Below are 24,359 nucleotides of genomic sequence, written 5' to 3'. Positions count from 1 at the left end.
CCAACATATGCTGCTACTTACTGTTCAGTTTTGGTCATGGTTTTCCAAAAGCCAAACACTGCAGTTGCTGACAATTTAAAATAAAAACAGAAGATGCCAAATATTTCCAGCTCAATGGTGCCATTCTGACCTAAGAAGGTCAAAGGCTTAAATCCCATTCTGAGGTGAGCACCAAGGTATAGGTGGGATTGACAATTAAAAACTATACTGAGGGAGTTCTGCATTGTCTGAAGTGCTAAAATGAGACTGCACCCACCTTCTCAGTTAGACATAAACCATCCAAAGACGTCGTTTTGAAGAAAGAACACTATGGAGTTCCATAACATAAAAAAAAAGTGGAGGAGACAGAGCAAGTCAGGCAGCATAACTAATTAAACTAACTAAAATACCCAAGAAGCTGAGAAGCAATTTTTTTTCTGACAACTAAGATGTGCAACTGTATAATGCAGTGAAAGTAACTGGAGGTTGAAATAGCATGCCCTGCATTGTTGGGCATTTTGATCAGGTTACATATTTGCAATACTACTTTATATTAGTAAATTACCCCCAATACTGTGCACACTAATTCTGTTTAATAATTTCTTAACTGTATTAACTGAGCATCACCATTGAGTCAACAGACATGTATAATAGTTATTGCTCTTCTCATTTTCACAAAGGATTCTTATTGGAATGGACTGAATTCGTCTTCATTTTTAAGTTAATGTCCACCAGTGAAACAAAAATAATGTAAACACAAACTTTTCATATGCCTTTCACTAATCTGGTTGCAATCTTCAGTTGCATGTATACCTCCAAGAAATCACAAGGACTATTTTAACATTGCTTCTAATTAGGTCCCACCTCTTTTAATGCTTAAAAGAATTGGGTGGATTGAGCATTAGACAGGACTTTAAACATTGCTACCAAAGTCTGTCAGAAACAACCAACCTCACACTGATGCTCAACTGTGATATGATAGACATTAATTAAAGACATAGCTCATATCCTATTTGCAGCTATATACCTATGTGGGTTTCTGACACATTGAAATTAAATTTTTCCAGTAATACCTGCAAAATAGAACACCTGGGGCCCCAGCACTGATCCCTGCGGCATGCCACTAGTCACAGTCTTCCAACCTGAAAATAACCTATCTATTCCATTTTCACACTCCCCCATGCCACCACCATTAATAGCTATCCCCAAGCTGATCAGGGAGATCACAAACTGAAGAGGAAGGAAGACGAAGATTCGAGCTGTAGGTTTGATTTTTGCTTTGCACCTGCATCCTAATTGTATTTTGATCTTTCCTGAAATTGCATTGCACAATTAAAGAAAGAAAAAGTGATTCTTGGTCAACAACATCTTTCCACCTTGGACTCAATTCGGCCCTTGTACAGCAATTTTTATTTGAGAAGAAAGTGCCCAGTTATGTCGGGCATGCACATCAGACAATGCAGACTTTCCACTGCATCATAACAGCTGCATGACTTACAATTATCAGGAAAAAGATTGCTTCTCGGGTATTTTAGTGACACGGGTTGAAGGAAATAACTTTCTTCATGAAGTGCTGGTAACAGCTAATGAATTAAATCTTAATGAAGAAAAACAAGACCTCTTTGAAGATATTGGGCTGGATCGAGAACATGGAACAGTACAGCACAGAACAGGCCCTTCGGCCCACATAGCTAATCCCTCCTACCTACAGAATGCCCATATCCCTCTTTTTTCCTCTCTTTGCAAACACAGGTGCTTCCAAACAGATCTACTGGCATTTGGCCATTTAAATGGTAGTAAGTCTATAACCTCACATGCATTGTGAAACGTGGAAGTCCTCAACTTGTTGGACAACAGATGACACCACACTTGACAATAGTACTAGATGGGTCAAAGCTGGGAAATCTGCATGTCTATGCTGTCCTGGTGGACTCCAGTGGCAGTCCACCAGCCCACTGCAGGTATTACAGGGCCAGTGCTCAGCTACACTTCAGCCTGTACTCTGGAACACCAAGTTTCTGTTCAGCTAGTTGTTTAAATACTGGAATGCAATTGCTGAATTTTAAGCAAGTAGTCTGGCCCAATTCCTTTCTAATTCTCCTTGGGGTAAATTGTAATAAAGATCCAGAGAAGTTTATGAAAGTAACACACTGATGAAGCGGATTAAAGTGAAACTCCCATTCAAGTTATACACTAAGCTCTACACACCTCACAACCAAATCCGAAACACAATACAGTAAACTTGTTTATCTGGTATTCATGCATCCAGAGTTCTCATGCAACCAGCAAAAATTGTTTTTTTTCCTTTGAAAATAAGATCAAACAGTGAAGTTTATTTCAAGTATTATACAAAATAATTGGCAGTGCAGTTGTAGGCTGATTAGCAGGAACATCCTCTTTGAAGATTTGGCACTTCAATGTGACGCTGAATACAGTCATTCATTTGATTTATTTTAATTACGAATCTTTAGCCTTAAAATATAGAATTGCAGTGGAAAACATTATTTAAAAGGCTAAGGAGATGACATATAGTTCAGAAATTTAGTTAGAGGTTTATGCATAGAATACTAGTGTGTAATGGACAGTCTTTTTTTTTGAGGAATTCTCTTGCAACCAGCAATATTCAAGCAAACAACATGCCCATTCCCATGGAGGCCAGGTTGTGAGAGTGTACTGTGTTAGTTAATTCCACTCCCGAGAAAGGCATAAGATTCTTCAAAGTAATTTTGGAGTTGCATCTGAATAAAAGCCACACTAAAATTGACATTACAGCCAGAGGTTCCTCATTTCTTTCGGCCTCTAGCTAGCTCCCTTTGCAGCACATTTTGTGAACAGAACCAAGGGTAAAATTCAGGAACCAAGAGACATCTGATAGTCGAAACAAACTCTCAGTAAGACCCCACAAAATACGAGAGATATGAATGCATATCATTCTAAAACACTTCCAAGACGTACAGATTAACTGGTCACTGTAAGTTATTCCTAGTATGTAGGTGAATGGTAGAATCTGAGGGGAAGTCGTTGGGAATGTGGGGAAAATAAAAAAATGGGATTGGTGTAAATGGGTGACTGATGGTCGACACAGACCCAGCGGCCTTTCGGGCTTGTTTCCATGCTGTAGCTTTATGACTCTGTAAAACCAACAAGCTGATGAATAAAAGATAAATTTGGTCAACTAGTGGAGAATTCACATCTTTGCATTTACAACAAATGGCAAAAGCAGGTGCGTGAACAGCATTCAAGTAAGTCAATCTGCTTAAAGTTTGAAAATTGCTCTTAAATTTTAACGAGACTTAAGAAAGCTTCCCCTGAAAAACAGCTCAAATGTGTCAATCCTCTTAGTTGATACAGCCTTGCAAGAGATTTTCCTCTGGTGTTGGATCCAAGATGAATGCTTTTGAGGACATGTAAAAACCTCAGCTTTACTTTGAACTGTGCTTCAGTGGGATGTTCAGCTGAAGGCATGGGAAATTTCAATTTAAAGCTGTCTAAATTGCCTGTGGTACTGCACCAAAGTGTCTGCCTAGACTACAGGCTCCAGTCTACGCAGGTACCAGAAGGAACCGAAGGGTTAAGTTAAAAGGAACCTGTGTCATTGATGTATTCTAATTACAGCCATGACAGTAAGTATTAAATTACTCATGAGTTCAGCTTGGATACGTCCCTGGAATGTTTCTAATTCAGCCAGGTTAACACCTGCTTACACATGCACCACCCAAATAACTGCAGGTGTTCTTTCTGCATTCCTCACTGCACCCACAGGTACCACACTGGAAGTCCATAACACAACTGCACAGCTTCACATCAGTGCTAGAGCTGAAGGATGCCAAGCATTTAGTTAGCAAATCTGACTGAGCTTTCTTCCTCTATTTTGTCATAATAATTATAAGCTGTGATGATGTAACTAAGGTATTTTAACTGTCAGAGTTCGGCCAAAAATGTACACTCGTGCACATATGTACAAGGTAATTATTAATGATGATATATCTAAATCTAGTATCAGCCACACATTCATTTGACAAACTGACTCTTAGTCTTGTGGAAGAAAAACACGATGATGCTGGAGGAACTCAGCAGGCCAGGCAGCATCTGTGGATAAGGGTCCTGACCCGAAACGTTAACTGCCTGCTTTTCTCCACGGATGCTGCCTGGCCTGCTGAGTTCCTCCAGCATCATCGTGTTTTTCATCTAGATTCCAGCATCTGCAGTCCTTTGTTTCTCTTAGTCTTGTGGGGTTGAAGTTCCTGGGAGAGATGGCAGCAAGAGGGGATGGACAACTAGAATTTAATGACTGGCTCAACAGGATCATTTAAGAGAAGGTATGCTGTGGGATACAGAATACCTGGTTTCCTCCTAGTGGACAGGTGATGCACAATTGCAAATGCATGTTTCAAGCACTTCAGTAGCATGGCATGGTTACACATCAGAGCACTGATGTCTCCTGATAGTTAACAAGGTCAACTAATTATGAAATACTCTGATCAGTTGCAGTGACAGGAACACAAGCCTAATCCTCCTTATCCAACACATTAGGTGCAGAACAGCATAGGTAGAGGAGTCAGTTTAAGACTGGCCAACTAGAGGGAGTGGTGTGTTTTCTGCAATCAGTTGGAGCTGGCAGATGATCAGCTGGTGGGCTTGAGACTTTAATTTTCCCCTGGGAAGACAGCCCACATCAAAGGTGGAACTCCAATGGGGTGCTGTTAAAAATAGTCCACATCTCACAGCACCAGCAGGCATGCACTAGTTAATTAATATGATATTAACAAATTTCACAGCAAACTAGACTCAACCTTCTCAGCTGTACTGTGGTTGAGGGAACTGACAAAATGCGGCATTATCACAACACTCAAACAGCATCAATGCCCGCTTCCTATGGCACACTGTGGCTGCTTTTTGTCAGCATGAATCCTCCTGAAACCATCACAGTGGAAGGATGAAGAACATCTGAACACTAGCTGAAAGTTCATTAATTCAGGACCATCACTTTGTAATTCAAGATTATCACTTTAAAACCCATAGGACACCAGAGAGTTGAAAACAACAATGACTTAAAAGGAAAATGTGGCTAGTCCGTCAGACAGCATGACAACAAACTTGCAGAAAGCTGCATTCTCATTCTGTGTGCTCAGTGCACTCTTGGGTTATGCAGACTCAGCACGAGTTAATTAAGCAGAAAAATGATTACACTGTCGTAAAAAGCCACAAACCTGGCTAACAACAGCATCATAAATGATGGGTAAGGAGCACAACTTAGGTCTACAAGTAGACAGCAACCTTATGAAGGGCAGGCAGCAGAAAATTTTACAAATGTTATTGCAAATAGTTCACAAAGCACACCTAAACGTTGAACTGTTAACAAGAATTACAGCCGGTTTAATTCTTCCATTTCCTTTTGGGCTCCAGATCTAGATTTAGTCAGGCAGTTTGAGGGTGGGGTCTAGTAAGAAGAATGGAGTGCTGGGAAGAAGTTGGGTTAATCTCAGACACGTAAGCTTACAACAGACTTGTACTTAGCTCTGTCGATGGTTTTACAAAGCATTCAACAGAAAATCAATTCGATGCAAACTGTCACTGAACCAATAAGGAGATATTGGGTCAGGTGACCAAGGAAGAGTTTGATTAACTCAGTAGTGGGTTAACGGAGTTGGAGGGGTTTGAGGGGGGTAGACAGCTGATGCTGTGGCTGCAAATGCTAAGACAAGAAGAGAAATGTATAAGGAGGCTAGACCTAAACATTAGAGGACAGGGTTTAATTTTACATCATGTCGCAGTCAAACACAGTCAATGCTCCTAATACATTCGAGATAATTCATTACATAATCAAATAAAAAGCCTCATCAGTTGTACCAAGGAGGTGCCAGTGTTTCTGCACCCAAATCAGTGGTCAGTCATTTCTTTTAGTAAGTGTATTACTGTAGGTGAGATTGGATTCCGTTTCTGAATATCCTGAAGATACTCACAACATAGGCAAAGGATGATCCTCTGTGTGATGAACAAAGATGGCGTGTGCCCATGGAAATGTTTCCCAGCACAGCTTAGTGCCATCAAGAGTTGAAAGACAAAGAAAGGAAATTAGGAGGAGTACTAGGTACTAGACAGGTACTTGGTTGGCATAGACAAGGCAAGCTGAAGGGCCTGCTTTTACACTGCGTGACTTCAACAGAGACAAAATACTCAGCAGGTCAGGAAGCTGCTGTGGAGAGTGAAATATAATTAAATGTTTGAGATCATTGGCCTTTCAGCAGAACTAGGATTAAAATCAGAAATGAATGTTTTTATTTGCAGAGAAGTGGGAGGAAACTAGAAAGACTGGTTTTCTAAAATTGTTAAATTCAATGTTTACCAAGGACTGTATTTGTCTAGTCATAGGGTGAGATGCTGTTCCATGTGTTTATGTTGGGCTCTTTGGTTCTTATAATTCTTTGACAGGGAAGCTCTCTTTCTGAAGGGATTAAACACTCCCAGCTATGATTGCTATTTATGAAAATGCAGTTTATGTTCTGGAACACGTACCAAGGAAGCCTCTCTCTTGTAACAGTAGCACTAGTTATGTAAACCATGGAGGTCCACGAGGTCTCAAATACTGAATCCTGCATAGTTTGTGCAACCAGTACCAGAAGGGCAGGCATGGTAGTGTAACGGTTAGCGTAAAGCTATTACAGCACCAGCAACCCGGGTTCAATACGTTCTCCCCGTGTCTGCATGGGTTTCCTCCAGGTGCTCCGGTTTCCTCCCACATTCTAAAGACGTAGAGGTTAGGAAGTTGTGGGCATGCTACATTGGTGCTGGAAGAGTGGCGACACTTGCAGGCTGCCCCCAGAACACTCCTCGCAAAAGATGCCTTTTCACTGTGTGTTTCGATGTACATGTGACTAATAAAGGTGACTTTACAAGGAGCAACACAGGCTGAAGTAAGGAGGTCAGCCTGCACTTCTGTGCTGGGTTGGCACCCGAAGTTCACGTGGGCTGGATCACATCCCTTGTGCCTTCATGCTGGTCAGGTCTGGTATCCCAGGTGTTGTGCAGCTCAGTCTCTTATTGGAATAAGCACAGGTTTCCTGGCACCCAGCTGGTGACTGACAAACCCTCAGGACTACCCATGGATGAACCATGAGTAGCTGAAGATCCCCAGGCTGCAGCTGTTACCATATGAATGAGCTAGGTGGCAAATCCAACTAAATATTCTTCGTTCGTTAATCTAGCACTTATACTAATTATATATAGGATGCTGGGCTTTATTAGCAGACCAAGGAACTGAATTCTAGAGGCAGTTAATATGACTGCCATTGACATCAAGATATCATTTGACTGAGTGTGACGTCTAGAAGCCCTGGTAAAACTGAAGTCAATGGGCATCACAGGAAAACAGCTCAATGAAATTAAACCTTGCACAAAGGAATTTGATTGTGGTTGTTGGAGGTCAATCACCCCAGCCACAGGACAGCACTGCAGGAGTTCCTCAGGGCAGTCACTGAGGCTCAACCACCTTCAGCTGCTTCAGCATTAACCTCTCTTCCATCATGAAATTGTTAATGACTGCACAATGTTCAATTGTATTTGCTACAGCTCAATTAATGATGCAGGTGGACCTAGGCAATATTCAGGCATAGGCTGATAAGTAGCATGTAATATTCAGGTCACATAGTGCAAGGCTACAGCCATCTTCAACAAGAGAGACACCAACCACCTACCCTTCATATTCAATGACTTTTGGCATCGTCAAGTCCCTCACCATCCACGTTCTGGAAGTGATCCTTGATCAGAAACTTAATTAGACCAGCCACATAAATACCACTGCCACAGGGGTGGGTCAGCAGCTGGGTGCACTGTGGCAAATGAGCCCTTTCCTGACCCTTGAAGCCTTTCCATCATCCACAAAGCACGTCAGGAACATGACTTAATATCCTTCATCGTCCTTGATGAGTGCTGCTCTGATAACATTCTACAATATCCAGGATGCTAAACATTAATTCCCTCTATTAGTCACATGCCATGACCGCAGTGCACACCACACATACCAAACACACTGCAAGGCTGGGGCAACGTTTGCTTGGGGACACCATCATCTGCAGTTTCTCCAAGCTGCACACCAACCTTACTTGGAAATATGTCATCACTGGGCTTACAGCCAATAGCATTGTGGCAGTACCATCACTAGAAGGACTGCAGTTTTTAAGGTGCCAGTTCATCCTCATCTTCTTAAGGATGCTCAGGATAGACAATGCTGACCTTGCCAGTGATGCCTAGATTACTAAAATCAAACAAGAGTAAAAATGCTAAGTAGTTTTGCTAAACCATTATAAATCATGTCTCAACTGAAGTACTACAGGCAACATCTCTACAAGCACGTCCATGAGAGGGTGCAAAGGAAAAGGGTGAGCAAATGGGTTTGATGGAGATGTAGAGGGATTGTGCATCCATGGTGAAGATGAACAGTTAGGACCAGGGAAGTGGAGACCGTCCAAGTGGCAGAGGGCATCCCAAGTGTCACAGATGTAGGTGGGAAGAGACCGAACCAGGGGAGAAACTGAGGAAAATTAGTCGTGTGTAGAGAAACTGGGATGGTTCACCTTAAGATCAGAGGTCAAGGGGAGATTTAGTCAACATTTTCAATGAGGGGCTTTGACAGTGTAGGAGGAAGAGCTGTAAGCAGTGGACACAGATATAAAATATCTAGCAAAACAATAAAATGAGGAAAATTTGTTTTACTCAGTGAATTGATGTGACCTGGTTTGCACTCCCTTAAAGGGTGAGGGAAACATATCCACTTCAAATAAAAAAATGAACGGCTACAAAGAAAATAATAAGTAGGCCCAATTAGACAAAGCTTTCAAAAGAGATGAGACAGGCATGATGGTGAAACAGCATAAACAGAAATATTCTGAAACTATAAACAGTAGCCACCCTACAAAGAATATTCCTCCTCATATCATTTTCGCAGAGAGCGAACCCGCCATAAGACTTCGTTAGAATAAAATCTGCTTAAGTAAATGAAGTGAGTGGGCCTGGGTGTATTGTTTCTTACCCGCTGGTGTTCTCTGACTCCATCAGTGATGGACACAATGGCAAGTGGCAACAACCGACAACACATGACCTGAAACAGATGGGGAGAACAATCCACATTAATAACTTCAGTGAGGATAGGCAGCAACACCTCCGGCACGATTATTCACAACACTGGTGCCCCATAAGGCTGCGTCCTCAGCCCTCTACTCCCTATACACTCATGACTGCGTGGCCAGATTCTGCTCTAACTCCATCTACAAGTTTGCAGATGATACCACCATAGTGGGCTGTATCTCAAATAATGATGTCGGAATACAGGGAAGAGATCGAGAGATTAGTGGCATGGTGCCGTGACAACCTCTCTCTCAATGTCAGCAAAACAAAAGAGCTGGTCAGGAAGTGAGGGGGGGGGTGCACATGTTCCTGTCTACATCAACGGTGCTGAGGTCAAGAGGTTTAAAGTTCCTAGGAGTGAACATCACCAATAGCTTGTTCTGGTCAAACCACGCAGATGCCCCAGCCAAGAAAGCTCACCAGTCCCTCTACTTCCTCAGGAGGCTAAAGAAATTTAGCGTGTCCCCTTTGACACCAACTTTTATCGATGTACCATAGAGAGCATCCTATCTGGATGCATCGCTGCCTGGTATGGCAACTGCTCTGCCTGTGACTGCAAGAAACTGCAGAGAGTCGTGGCCACAGTTCAGCACATCACGGAAACCAGCCTCCCCACCGTGGACTCTGTCTATAGTTCTCTGCGCCTCGGTAAAGCAGCCAGCATAATCAAAGACGCCAGGACATTTTCTCTTCTCCCATCGGGCAGAAGATACATAAGCCTGAAAGCATGTACCACTAGGCTCAAGGACAGCTTTCTATCCCGCTGTTTTAAGACCACTGAACGGTTCCTTAGTACGACAAGATGGACTCTTGACCTCACAATCTACCTCGTTATGACCTTGCACCTTATCACCTACCTGCACTGCACTTCCTCTGTAGCTGTGACACTTTACACTGCACTCTGTATTGTTTTATCTTGTACTACCTCAATGCACCATGTAATGAATTGATCTGTATGAACGGTATGCAAGACAAGTTTTTCCACTGTCCCTCGGTACAAATGACAATAATAAATCAAGTCTAATTCATTGAAGACTAGGTCGGAGAACAGAATGAGCACCCAAGGGAGGAAGAGCCATGTTATAGGGCTTGCACACAGCTGAAAATGTTGCAAGTTGAACTTGTACAGGAGACATACAACATACAGTGGAACTGCCTGGCAGTGTGCCCTAATGAGGTAACTGCACAGTTCTGGATGGGCTGGGGCTCATGAGACGCATTGCTAGCACTCAGTAAAATGCATGAGATGGAATTGTTGCAACACAGAAAGCAAACCTTCCAGTCTATCCAGGCTTTTAGTAGCTCAATCCATTAAATCCCATTTCCTTACTCTTGCCTCAAAACTCTGCAAATTATATTCCCTTAATTTTTTTATCCAATTCCCTTTTGAAAGCCCCGACTGTTTGTGCTACCACCACATGTATAGGCGTGAGTTCCAGGTCGCTACTGTCCTCTGAGTGCAAAACCTTTCCCCACACAACCGCCACCCCGTCCCCTGCGACTGCACCTTATCGTTTGGCCAAAATGGTAAATATGCTCCACCTAGTTCTTTATCCATCTACTAATGGGAACCACTTCCCTGTTTACCCTACTAATCCAGTCACAATCTTGTAGCACTCAAGTCCCTTCTCGATCTTCTTTGTTCTAAGGAGGTGCTAACAGAATGTCTGCAGTCAAAATTTATATATTAATGTCAAAATGCACAATACATTTTTGATGGACCACATCCTAGGTATAAGGAGATTACTGGCTCCTGACCTACTGAACACCCAGTTGTAAAACTAGAGACATTTATAGTGTAGGACTGTCCAGCTAGAGTAAAACTCAGGACATTAGTGGTGCCAGAGTAGCACATTTGGCACAGTAGTGCGGCCGTTAGCCTAATGTTATTACAGCACCCAGTGACACGGGTTCAACTCCGGCCGCTGTCTGTAAGGAGTTTGTACGTTCTCCCCGTGGCTGCATGGGTACTCTGGTTTCCTCCCACATTCCAAAGACATACGGGTTAGGAAGTTGTGGGCATGCTATGTTGGCGCTGGAAGCATGGCGACACTTGCGGGCTGCTCCCCAGAACACTCTACGCAAAAGATGCATTTCACTATGTTTCGATGTACACGTGACTAATAAAGATATCTTATCTTTCTGAACTATTGGCTATTACTCCTTTTAATAAACCAATAAAATTGTATTTCTTCTTTTAAAGAAATTACACAGTAATATAAATTTTTCAGGGAACCAAGGCGAGTTTAAAGAGGGCATGGGAAAACAATGCCCCAGTGAGTTTAAAAGGAGCACAGAGAATGGTGCCTGGAAAAGTTAAAAAGGCTCAGGAAACAAGACACTGGTGAGCTTAAGAGGCTTGAGAATGGGGCCCTGGTAAGCTTAAAGGGAGTGTGGAAACTAGGGTGCCTGTGAATTAAAAGGGAGTCTGGGAAACAGAACCGAGTGAGCCAGATGCCAAACCATCAGAATCTTCTGAACAGCAGGATAGTGGACTACTGAAGTTTTACTGTATAAAGGTTTCGGACAAGGGCAGTCACTGTAAATTTTTGAAGAAAACATTCACACTTTCGCTATATCCTCCACACATCCCATAGAAACTGCTGCAAGCTTTTATTCCTCCAACTGAATTTCCGCTGACAAGATGCTTGTCTAAATTTACTGTGAATGATCTGCTCCACAGTATGTGCACAGGAAGTCTAAGCACAGATGGACAGCATGGTGTGAAGCAGATTCACTGTGGGATGCACCTGCACTTCAGACACCACATGAAGTATCTACACAGCCAAAACAGGGACCACTTTGAAGAAGCCTGGTACTTAAAAGTCTATTTATTGATCTGGGGAAGGGATACATTCTTCAATAGCTGGGATCAAATGAATATTTACACCATAAAAAGGGGAGCATGCTTTAAGGATATCTTCCCCTGCTTGACCATGAACAAACACTTTTAGTGCAGAAGTCAATAGACACCAGTTACAAAGCAATCAAATAGGAAGGTCCAAGTTTGGTTCAGTAAAACCCATCTTGATTGAGGTGACAGGCTATTTTTTGCCTCAGTATCCCTGAATTGGGACCTGCAGACATAAAAAGGCTATTGGGCCAGACTAGGATATGATCAGACAATGCAGGCTTCCCACAGAGGAATAGAGGAGTAGACTTTCTGTCTACTCCCATATTAAACAGTGCACTTTCCAGGCATCCCAGAACCACTAAACCAGGCTGCCACAGCTTTGGTCAGTATGACTGGCATCAGTGCCCAGGGCTGAGGAGAGAAAGAAGAGAATATCAAATAATGTTCTTGGTCCTGACCACAATCAACCGTTGCAAGCGTACAGATCGAGCTCTGTTGAGATTCAGACACACACAAACTCATGTAATTAATGTACACTCATAGCTAATGTAACCTATATTAACGCAGGCACTCCCACACAAACCTCATTGAATGAAAAGGCTGTAAGACGTGCAGACTTGTACCCAGCATAGGCGTTAATGCTTTTAGCAGGAGGAGGGGACATGATAGAGAGTACACAAAAGAACCATTCTTCTAAGCGTATGTATTCTCTTCACAATATAGTTTGCAGTTCAGCTTCACTTAAAATCCAAGCTCCTTCACACTTACAGGGAAACGACTGAAGAGATCAACAAACATAGATCCAGTTAGGGAACTCTTCCGTCTGTTCATAAACAGGGTCAGCGCCCCCTGATAAAGTTCAGTCACTCGGTTGATATCCAAGCTTCCAAATGAATCAACCTGCAAAACAAATAGGTTTCAGGGCAAGTTTGATCACAGTAGATTCTCTACTACCAGAATAAGGGAAAATGTAAATCAAAATTACTCCTTTTCACAGAGACACAAGAGATTGCAGATGCTGGAATCTGGAGCAACAAACAATCTGTTGGAGGAACTCAGCAGGTTGAACTGTTGATGCAGGGTTTTGACCCGAAACATTGACAATTCCTTTCCACCCCACAGATGCTGCTCAATCCGCTGATTTCCTCCAGCAGATTGTTTGTTAATCGTTTTTATATTGAATGTTTAACAAAACAATGTGCATTTTTTCCAACGTCAACTGATATATTACTAAATGAGTTCATTCTCCAGCCCATCCCCCTCCCTAAGCCAATGAGCTTTTGCCCTGAGTTGACTGACACTGTCAATATCCCTGCCCTCTCGCAGGATTGTAGTGACCATCCCCCAATGAGAGAACCAAATTTCCCTCTCTCTGCAGTAATTGATAGAACAGTGCTCAGCATGTCTGACTCTCCACCCACACTTGCAATGAGGCAGATGGTGAGGGATGGGCTACAGCTGAGCACATTGTACCATGTCATCCAATAAGGATTTACAACTGGGCTTTGACCAACAGAGAGCATGACAATTACATGCAGTTAGTTGCTCATTATACAATACTCTTATTTATAGAAAATGTAGAGTGGAGCACAGTCAGTAAGGAAGCCTGGTCACTCATGCGTGCAACAGACTTGGGTATTCCACACTCTGCAGTGTGCAAGCTGTTTAGAACGGCAAGAGTGAGCCAGAAATGTCAGAGCTGAATTTTCTCCAAGAGACTTTGGGTCAAATTTTACAAACTTTGCTTGTACAGGAAATACAAAATTAGCAGGGTTTGCAGTACCATTCTTGGTGTTGACTCCTTATTAAAGGCAAGCCAGCAGCACCAATTGTCATAACAGATACACTTAGGCGACTCAGTTTACTGGCTCCAAAACAGTGTAAGCAGTGGTTCAGTTAGTAGTGCTCTCTGAGTCAAAACTCCAGGGTCAAGTCCCACTCCAGACTTCAGCAGGCCAGGACTGAGCCTAGTACTGAGAGAGTGCTGAACTGTCAAAAGCCCTTGGTTGAATGAGGTGTTAAACCCCATCTGTTGCACTATTTTGAAGAAGGGACAATTTCCTTGCATCTGGCTAATGCCTTGGCTAAAATTTCTCTCTCAACCAACAATGCAAAAACATATTCCCTGGTCATTATCTGAAACAGCTGAAGCTGTTAGAGGTGGACACTGGCATTTGCAATTGGGTCCTCAGTTTCCTGACGCAGCAGCAGCAGCAGATAGAGTTGGCAGTCATACATCAGGAACCATCTCAGTGAGCACAGGCTCACCTCAAGGCTGCATCCTGAGCCCTTTATTGTTTAGCCTGCTCACACATGACTGCATTGCTAGATTCAGCACCAACTACATCATTAAGTTCGCTGATGACACAACAGTGGTGGGTCTCGTCAGTGACAATGATGAGTCTGCATATAGGATGGAGGTGGAGCAGCTAACAGCGTGGTGTAGATTCCACAATCTCACCCTCAATGTGGACAGAAAAAAGGAGATGGTGATTGATTTTAGGAGGGCTGGCAAGCATGATCATACACCGCTGACTATGGATGGTGCTGCTGTGGAGAGGGTCAGCAACACTAAGTTCCTGGGGGTTCACCTAGCGGATGATCTGACCTCCACTACTAACACTGCAGCCATCGTTAAAAAAGCCCAGCAGCGGCTTTACCCCCTCTGGAGACTCAGAAAGGCAGGCCTCCCTATTCCACACCTCATCACTTTTTACAGGGGCACCATTGAAAGCATCCTGACCTACTACCTCCCCTCCTGGTCTGGTAGCTGCAAGGCCTACGAACAGCAGCAGCTCAATCGGATGGTGAAGACAGCCAGCAGGATCATTGGTGCTTCTCTCCCCTTTTTGACGGAGATCTATCGTTCGCAGAGCTACGGCCATCATTAAGGACTTTCATCGCCATTCTCACAATCTGTTTTCCCTCCTGCCGTTGGGGAAGAGATATAGGAGCATCTGCTCTAGATCTAGTAGGATGCTGAACAGCTTTTTCCCCACAAGCAGTCAGGATCATAAATGGACTGTGTCCCCCTCCACTTCCACTGACAAGCTCTCCCTCCACACACACGGACATACTCACATCAATACAGAAATAGTTTGATAGTTATTTACCTGATACATTGAACTTCATCTCGAACTGAATAAGCACTTATTAATACATAAACGCACTTTAATAGATATGAATATGTGGTGTTGATATGTTTTTAGCTTTGTTTTAGTGATGTTTTTATAGACTATTTTAGATATTTATCACTGTTCTTTCTGTTGCACTGATATGAGCTGGTGAGAAACAGTATTTTGTTTTTTTTGTGTATGTAAATACTCAGAGAAATGACAATACAGCAAATCTTGAATCTTAACCATTGTGGAATATTGCTGAGTATGAAGTGACAACCATATTTCCTACATTATAACAGAATGTATTTTTAGAAAGGTAATGTATTGGCTGGGAACATTCTGAAATGGATATGAAAGAAACTATACAAATGAAAATCTTTTTTCCATTCAAAATTCATGAGGGGATTGATGCGAACAATTAACTCTTCTACCTGCGAGTCTGCTGGAAACAAGAGATATTTTCTTTTAGATTTTAGTCAAAGGGCGCAAGACTGTTTTTCTAAAATGGTCAATTACTGCTCATTTACACAGAGGAAATCGCAGTTATTGGGATCTGCACGGCGAGCTTTCGAACCCCACTCTGTGCAAGATTACCTGATACTTTACGATCAGAACTGGAAATCCCCTGAATTGGAAGGAGAAGGGGGCTGCGACTCATCCCCAGGGTTGAAGGACTATCAGTAAATGATAGTGTTCTTAGAAGTGTGCACGGTGAACAGTGCATAATCAAACCCCAAATCCACAACAATAATTTAACAAAAACCAAAAAAATCAGACAATACTACTGAATCAGCCCATCAGACATTATGCAGGCTGACATAGGTCCGAGAAAGATCTCTCTCTCTCTCTCTATCCACACGGGACCCAAGCAAAACAAAAACAAGTGAGAAGATTTCAATACTTGAGAAACACATAACACATCTGCATAGGCAAGCAGCTGTGAAAGGAAAATTACAGGCTCCAAATTTCTGTACTGATGTTATGGTAACAATTATGAGTTAAAACATATATACTCTCAAAGATGACAATGAAAATTAGGCACTGCATACACCATTAAACCTTCAGCATAATGCTCATACGGATTCCCCACCTCCTTCCCTTTATTCCATGGTCTACTGCCCTCTCCTACCAGATTCTTTCTTCTTCAGCCCTTTGCCTCTTCCACCCATCACCTCCCAGCTTCTTACGTCTTCCCCTCTCACCTGGACTCACCTATCACCTGCCAGCCTGTGCTCCTCCCCTTCCCCCCACCTTCTTATTCTGGCTTCTGCCCTCTTCCTTTCCAGTCCTGATGAAGGGTCTCGACCCGAAACATCGACTGTTTATTTCTCTCCATGGACGCTGCCTGACCTGCCGAGTTCCTCCAGCATCTTGTGAGTATAATGCTCATTACTTCATTACTGAGAAGCATTGTTGGGCTTGACAAGGCAGATGTGGACCTGACGTTTCTCCGGGCTACGATATCTGAAATCAGTATGAGGTGGGGGAGAGGGAAGGTGGGAATAGTCTCTGGCTCAAAGCGGTCAACTATTGAGGACAGAGACGAGAAGAAAATTCTTCACCCAGAGTGAAGTTTTGGAATTCTCTATCCAAGAGGCTGTGGAGGTCAGTTGCTGAGTACATTCAAGACACCAGAGATTTTTGGGTATTAAGGGATATGGGAAAAGTGTAGGAAAGTGGCATTGGAGATCATATTGGATAGCAGAACAAGCATGAGGGGTGACAATGATGCACTCTTGCTTCTATTTCTTATGTTCTTAATGTTCTTAAGTCAGATTGCAAGGGCCAAAGATGGGTGCCAGTTGCAGTAGTGTAGAATGCAAAATAATACCAGATGTGATGTTAAAAGTTAAGTTCTACACGAGAGAACAGGGAGGATGGGAAGAATGCAGAAATAAGGTATATTGGTCAAAGATGAATGGAAGGCAGCAACACAGTTTGAACCAGGACTGGGAGCACATTATTTTCTAAAAATTCTTCCGTGGGCATGCATATTGCTGGCACTTATTGCCAATTTTTATTGCCTCTTAACTAAGGGGTTAAGAATCTGCATTGGTGCATGTGGCACCAGATATGGGACAGATCAGATAACAATGGTAGATTTCCTTCCCTGAATGTCATTAATGAATCAGGTGTTTTTAGGACAATAGAAAAGTTTCATGGTTACCATTACTGTGACTTGCTTTTAAACAAAACGTTTTATTAAATTTTCACATGTGGTTTCAAATTTCCCAGATGCCCTGGGATTTAAATTCATGACTCTGCATCAGTGGTCCAGAACCTTAGCTGCTGGTCCAGTAATTAGTTTCTTTATATAATAAACCAATTAATTTGTGACTTAAATATTCATGGGAACATTGGCAGTAACTCTTATCATGGCAGACAGTCACAGAGAGGAGGAGGGAGGGTATGAGAGCATGGGGCACAGGGGGGGGGGGGGGGGGGAAGAAGGTACAAGAGGGGATAAAAAGTAAATGTGTAAAATGTCATGCAACAAACAATGTGCTGGAGGAACTCAGCAGGTCACACACCAGGACCAACCTGATGCAGGGTTTCAAGCCGGAACATTGACAATTTCTTTCCTCCCACAGATGCTGCATGACCTGCTGAGTTTCTCCAGCACATTGTTTGTAAAACGTCATTATTTCACAGCACCCTAATCAAAATCTAACACCAATACTTTATACAGTCTAGTTTGATTTAGAATTTTAGTCTACATGTTGGAGTCTCGAATTGTCAAGTGATTGGTAGGGTTTTGATTTGTACATGCCCTTTCACTTGTGGGGCAAGAGCTTGAGTGTACCTGGATCTGGCAAAGGGGGCTGCCTTTTTTCATCTATGTACAGTCATGATAGGTCAGGGCAGTTTCAGAGTACAAGCAGTGTCCAGTTCTCACTCAACGTCTTATTCCTCTCTACTAATGCCAAAACCAATCTACCCCCTTTTCCCTGTTTCTTCATCATCTTACACTCTGGCTCACTCTAACATTCTTTGGCAATTTTCTTGTGCACCCTCAAGCTTATCTTGTTACTTACTTGGCTTCATACTTTTCAATTTAAGGTTGGCCTCTATTTATCAGGTGCACAAAAAATGGAAGAGAATTAAGTGTTCTCAACTCCCTGATGAATTTTGGAAGTCTTGCCTTTATGTGGCTCCTTTCACGTCCTTTTCACAATGTTCCAAGGTGCTTTGTAGCCCATGAAATACTCAATGCATTCAAGCCCACCAGATTACTTAGAGCAACAAGGCAGCAGTTGGGAAAAGAAACCATCCACATAATGAAGTAGGAATTATTCCTGACACGTGAATGAATGCACACTGTCAGGGCAGAAAGCCTTCTTTCAATTATACAACAGCTGATCAATGATTTCTTAATGTAATTTTGGGTGGCAGAGGTAGGAAAACTTTCCTTTCCCCTACACTTCTCATTGCTTGCGTTAACAGGTATAGTCTTCTGAACGTGAACAAATGATTAGGCTTTTTTTTGCATAAATCATTGGAGTTCTTTGTGGACCATTACTGGCTCACTGTGGCCATCATTACAAGCATCACTGGTAGCTGCCTGGCAGCAGAAGCATCTTTGAAGATCCCACATACCTGTCCAGTTTCAGTTTTTTCCTCCTCTTCACTCATGCCAGTTATGGCTGGTTTGATCGCTTTTCCTTTCAGAACTCTGAAGAGATAAAGGGCTCCACTGCCAAGCACAGGTAATAAGATCGTTAGGAACAACCAGCCCATGCAAAACCGCCTCTCAACCCAACTCTTATCACCAGGACAAAATAAATAAACCAATCAAAGAAATCCAAGTTCAGAAAACCAATCACGTGGCTTTTGGAACTTGAAATGAACATCAGGGCTGAGAGAAAATGGATATTAAACACTAATTAATATACTGCCTTTCATAACCTCTCAATGTCTCCAAAAACCTCCAGCCAAATGGAGTATCTTTGAAGTGCATTTACGGTTGAAATTTAGAAAGCTTGGCAGTCAATTTCCCATGAACAGCAATCTGAAAATAACCAGATGAAGTTTTTTTTAAAGTGATGCTGTTAAGGGATAAACATTGGGTAAGGAGAACTCTTGTAACACTTTACATGGTGTGTGGCCTTTACCTTCAACTGAAAAAGCAGACTGTGGCTCTATTTAATCTATCAATCAAAAGACAGTGCCTCAGGCACAACAACATTCCCTCAGAACCAGACTGGTGTGCCAGCCTGGAGATTTGTGCTTTCAAGTGGGACTTCAGCTCACAATCCTTTCATTCCTGAGAGTATGATATCACTGAGCCACAGCTGACATGGTGGTTAATGAGGGTGAAACCAAGTGATGGGTTCACACATTTCACAATGAATGGAAGTATTTTGGGAGCAGGATGCGTGGCATATACTTGTGTTACTGGTTTGTGACACAACTTGACCCACAATTATCTTTGGTATTGCTTCGCTTTAGAAGTTCTCAAACACTGCAGTGCCATCCTAGAATGTTCTCTCACATACTGCCCTCAGCCAATCAAAACCAACCAAAAAGCACTAACAAGTGTGAACAAGATCTGGAAATTTTTCATGGGGGAAGCATTGCCAGAAAAACTCTGAACAGTAACAATAGTCCTTGTATATTCTGCTGTGCATCACCTCGTTGCCCTGCAGTGGTTACTTGGATCAAAAGCGTGCAGCTAAATGCTCGCACGTGGACTGGGACCTAGTCCCACCATGTGCTGGCCCACATTGTTTTTTTTCGTTCTAATGTGTTCTTTCTTGGTAAAAATTGTGTCTAATTTAAGTTTTTCTTGTGAATGCTGCTTATTTGATGCTACGTGCCTGTGATGCTGCTGCAAGTAAGTTTTTAATTGCACCTGTGCACACATGTACTTGTGCACATGACAGTAAACTCAACTTTCACTTTTCCATACACCAGGATTCTAATATCCTGCACAAGGTGAAAGAAGATTAGAGATGACACCAGTCTCTCGGCTCAAAGTCCTGACAAAACCACCACATACTAAAGTCATATTAGTTATTCTGGGAAACAGCAGCCAACACCATGCTCTGGGCACAAACTCACTATCCAGATGGCAGAACCTGCAGGACACAGCCAATGGCCTCATCACTGACCCCGCAGTAGGAATGGCTCTGTCATCCCCCGAGAACAATGGATAGCCTTCACCTGCATCCACTGAGGTCAAGGATGATAAGGCCACCTGCTCCATGAACAGAAGAAGCTTGTAGGCCCAAAGTCCCAGACCAGGGAGCATATCACATCAACCTGCCAGTTAAGATCCATTGTAGGAGGCATCTCAGTTTTCCACTTGCAAACTCAGGAGGACATCGAGTGGATCAACAGGTTGGACATCCAAATGTGATGAAAGAAAAACCCACTTTAGTCTCTGAATTTTTTTTTAATGTATATAGACAGAATGCTCAATGGTCAAACAATACAGGAAATTGGACAAGATTCAGAGAGAACAAAAATTGCTCATTTCTCAAACTCTGTCTGCTAAGAAAGCAAACAAAGCTCCAACACAGATTCAAGAGCTTTTGCGAGATCTTGACTCTGCCAAAGACAGAGGTTGATTTCATTGCAATTTCACATCATCACGAACTTACAAACTTGCTTCACACTCAATGAGGAAGTTTCATTGTGGAGCTCCTGTTGGTTTGCAAGCATGGCAACCACAGCAAGGCCCTCAAACCACTGAGATGGACAATTATTCTGCATTAGTGAAGTTGCTTCATTATTCACCAAATCATTGCTATGGGATCTCAGAGTAGAGAAACGGCCTCAATTTACTGTCCATGTAGCATACTCTCAAATATTGTACTGAAGTATCAGTTACGATTTGGAGTGCAACTCGAAATAGAATTTGAAGCCACTATCCTCTAGCTCAGAGCTGTATGTGCTATCAACGAACAGAAGTAACAGATGTGACGAAACCTCCTAAAGGAGGAATTCATACATCACTACTAACAGAATTGCATCCTATTTTTCATAGGCAACTGCCATTATAAATGTGAACACAGAAATTTATGGTGGATGATGACAAAACTAAGATCCTTTATCTTGGCACTCCACACCAACTTTACTTAAAGAATACTCTTCATCTTTACTGCCTGTATAACAGATTGGCTATATTGCTATTGCTTTTCATTGTTGTGGACAAATTGGTGCAAATAACATCTCTACTTGTCACAGTGCCAACTTTCTCCTAGCCTTACGGTGGACTCTAGTCCAAGTGGCCATCATACACTTGTGCATCAATGGCCTATTTGATCACGGGGGCACAAGAGACTCGGGTAACTGATTAGAGATCAGGAATTGGACGGTGTTTCAAGTGTAGGGGAAATGAAAGCAGTGTTTGCCCCACAATGAGCCCCTCTGCTGAAATCAGCAAACTCATCACAGCTTGGAGCTCAAATCTTTCGCTGGTAACTATAGCTCAGCAACAACACCTCCGAGTCAAAAGACTGTGGGTTCAAGAACCACTCAGAGACTTCGTGTAAGATAGCCAGGCTCACATCCCAGAACAGTACTAAGGGAGCACTATCCTATTGTAGATGCCAGGTTTTGGATGAATCATCAACTATTTCTGCACAATTTGACGTGTGCAAAAAATGTTAAAGAGCAGGGAAATTCCACTCCTTCCTTGAGCTAATTATTATCCCTTAAACACTGTCACAAATTGGATTTTTGGACATTAACTCATTACTATTTGTGTGATATTCCTTGGTGCAAATCAGATGCAGGTTTTCTATACTATGACAGGAACTATACTTAAGATCAAAACTTCATTGAATGTGAAACACTTTAGGATGTCTTAAAATAGTATGGGTGTTATGTAAATACCTTTTCTTTTGAAAACATATTGACATACAAACCAAATCCTGACCAAGCAGTTCACTCCCATCCACAATCTGTGAAGCCACCCATCTACCCCACCCTGCACCACTGATCACCCAGTCCATGACCCATGACACACGCAGCTCACACAGTGGATCTTGATACAAGCAACCGTTCTACAAAGCAGTGTACCTGAAGCAGTAAAGTGACACTGAAGAATCTGCTTGCTTGGAGGCTCGAGTCACCAGTTGCTCCATCAACTTGTGCAAATTCTCCTTCACGTCAGAGATATCTTGGCAGTAGCTCTTGGCTTTGCACAGCTGATTCCTGCAGAAGAACAGATTTTTCTTTGGAGCAGGATGGAGACATTCAGCAAAGTTGCAGAAAATTTACAGATGACAGGGAGACATCATCAGGACAAGGTCTATTTGATCAGGCTGAATGTGGATGCAGAGGTAGGAAGGGCAACTTAACCTGCTCCTGACCCTACCCGGTCCTTTCAATGACTTGCTGTGACATAGGAGGCCACCATTCACCCCACTGGGTCTATGCTGGCTTCCAGCAGACCAATCCCATCAGTCCCATTCCCTCTCTCATTTCCCTATTGGCTTTTAATGTGTTCATCCTCATGTGCCCATTAACACCCCCCGATTTTTCTTCTACTTACTGATATTAAGTAGTAATTTACTTGCAATTAACCTTTCAGCAGGTCTTTAGGATGAGTGCACCCAGAGGAAAGGCACGCAGACATAGAAGAATGTATTAACTCCAGCAACAGTGTACCCAAGGTGAGGATCAAACCTAGGTCCCTGGCGCTGTGAGGCAGCAGCATTAATTGCCATGTCACCATGAACTGAAGGAGTTTCCAGTCAGCTGTCACTTTAATTTTCTGCCACACTTCCTTTCTGACATCTGTCTTTAGCTTCTTCATTACTCCAACAATGCCCAACATAAGATCAAGAAACGGCACCTCATCTTCTGTCTGGATGCATCGCAGGTCTTGGAACAATTTTAACAATTTCAGGTAACCACCCCATGCTTTTTCCTCTCTCCACAGATGTTGCTGTACCTTTCTGTTTCATTTCGTTGCTTTTATTTTTCCTTTTCTGTTGCTAGCTGCTTTTTTTCCTTAAAGTAATTGTTACCTTGAACTTTTGTATGCCTTCAATCATAGATGTCCCCTCTAGTCTCTCCATCCCTCCCTCTTTGTACAACATAACATACTTGTTTTCTCACTTCTCCAGTTCTGATGAAGGGACCTTGGCCATAAACATTGACTGTTTCCCTCCCCATTGATGCCGCTTGAGTGTATTTTGTACTTTGTTTTTGAAGTTAATGTGCTCGTTGTCCCAAACAAGCTAAAACCCTGCTGGTGTTCCTATAGAGATGGCTACATACTTCAAACATGCCCAAAGGGTGGAATAACCTACATCTTTCCCACAAACAAGGACTACTAAATTACTGTGGCACAAACTCGACACCAGACTTCGCAGTATTTTACCAAGATATGTCTGTCATAAGACCAATAAATTCATTGTGTCAATGGTAAAGTTAAACAATAACTCTGCAATATTAAATTGTTGTGACCAACAACTCTTTACACATCAAGTTATTGCTTAAATTGCTTCCAAAATCTAGAGGTTCACCAAAATGACTTGTTTCAGCAATTGGAGAGTAAACCATTTCCTCATCCACTGACCAACCCATCTTGAGTTCACGAACAAAGGAACAGAGTTAACTGAGTTTAGGATCATATTTCAGGAAGCTTGCTGAGGTGCCATGCAGCCACTGGCCACTTTAAACCTATTTTTTAGTCAGCAGCACAGGACCAGCATACAATCTCAATTCCTTTCTCTTACACACTCATTTGGGCCTGGACCACAGCATCAGAGGCCATTATATTACAAAATAATTGCTACCAACAGTATGGAGATAAAGAAAAAACTAACTGGTCCCCAAATTGGTTAAAGACGTGTAATCACTAACTTGAAGATTTCTGCAGCCTTGCGGAGGTAATCTTGCTCCTGCTGGTTTGAATGAGAGCTCAGGCTTTCTTCGATGATCGCAATCAAAGGCTCAATGATATCAAAAACAAGTGGATTCTCAGGTTGCTTCGCAAGGAAAATCTCAATGAGGTCCAGGACCTGAAGGAAACCAGAAGTTCTATTAGAAAATACAGAAGACACCAATGAAGATAAGGAATACCGAGCCACAGCACAAAGAACACTGGGTCATAACTATTCAAAGTTCATCTCTAGGATGTGGGCATTACCAACAAGACCACCATTTATTGCCCATCTCTTCTTGGGTCTTGATCTGTGTGGACTGCAAGGCCACTTCAGAGAGAAGTTATGGTAAATCAAACTTCGTGGACTTAAGAGTCATATATATGACACAATGCTAGGAATGCCCATTTCTTTCCAAAAGGCATTTTCTTTTTAAAGCTAACT

At 42.5% G+C, this 24,359-nt stretch overlaps 1 protein-coding gene across 1 annotated transcript in view; it reads right to left on the bottom strand.

Annotated features, from left to right (window-relative positions):
• Positions 1-24,359, bottom strand: part of mybbp1a (MYB binding protein (P160) 1a) — a 92,568-nt gene that overhangs the window by 13,322 nt on the left and 54,887 nt on the right. The window contains exons 20-24 of the mRNA XM_052035971.1: positions 23,896-24,053; positions 22,102-22,236; positions 18,673-18,769; positions 12,725-12,856; positions 9,008-9,076 (exon numbers count right to left, since the gene is read on the bottom strand). Coding sequence (XP_051891931.1) covers positions 9,008-9,076; positions 12,725-12,856; positions 18,673-18,769; positions 22,102-22,236; positions 23,896-24,053 — 591 coding nt within the window. The remainder of the gene's footprint in view (positions 1-9,007; positions 9,077-12,724; positions 12,857-18,672; positions 18,770-22,101; positions 22,237-23,895; positions 24,054-24,359) is intronic.

This window comes from Pristis pectinata, chromosome 21 (assembly GCF_009764475.1).
Source record: "Pristis pectinata isolate sPriPec2 chromosome 21, sPriPec2.1.pri, whole genome shotgun sequence".
Classification (NCBI taxonomy): domain Eukaryota; kingdom Metazoa; phylum Chordata; class Chondrichthyes; order Rhinopristiformes; family Pristidae; genus Pristis; species Pristis pectinata.
The sequence above is the reverse complement of the archived record's forward strand: the minus strand, read 5'-3'. Positions and strand labels throughout refer to the sequence as shown.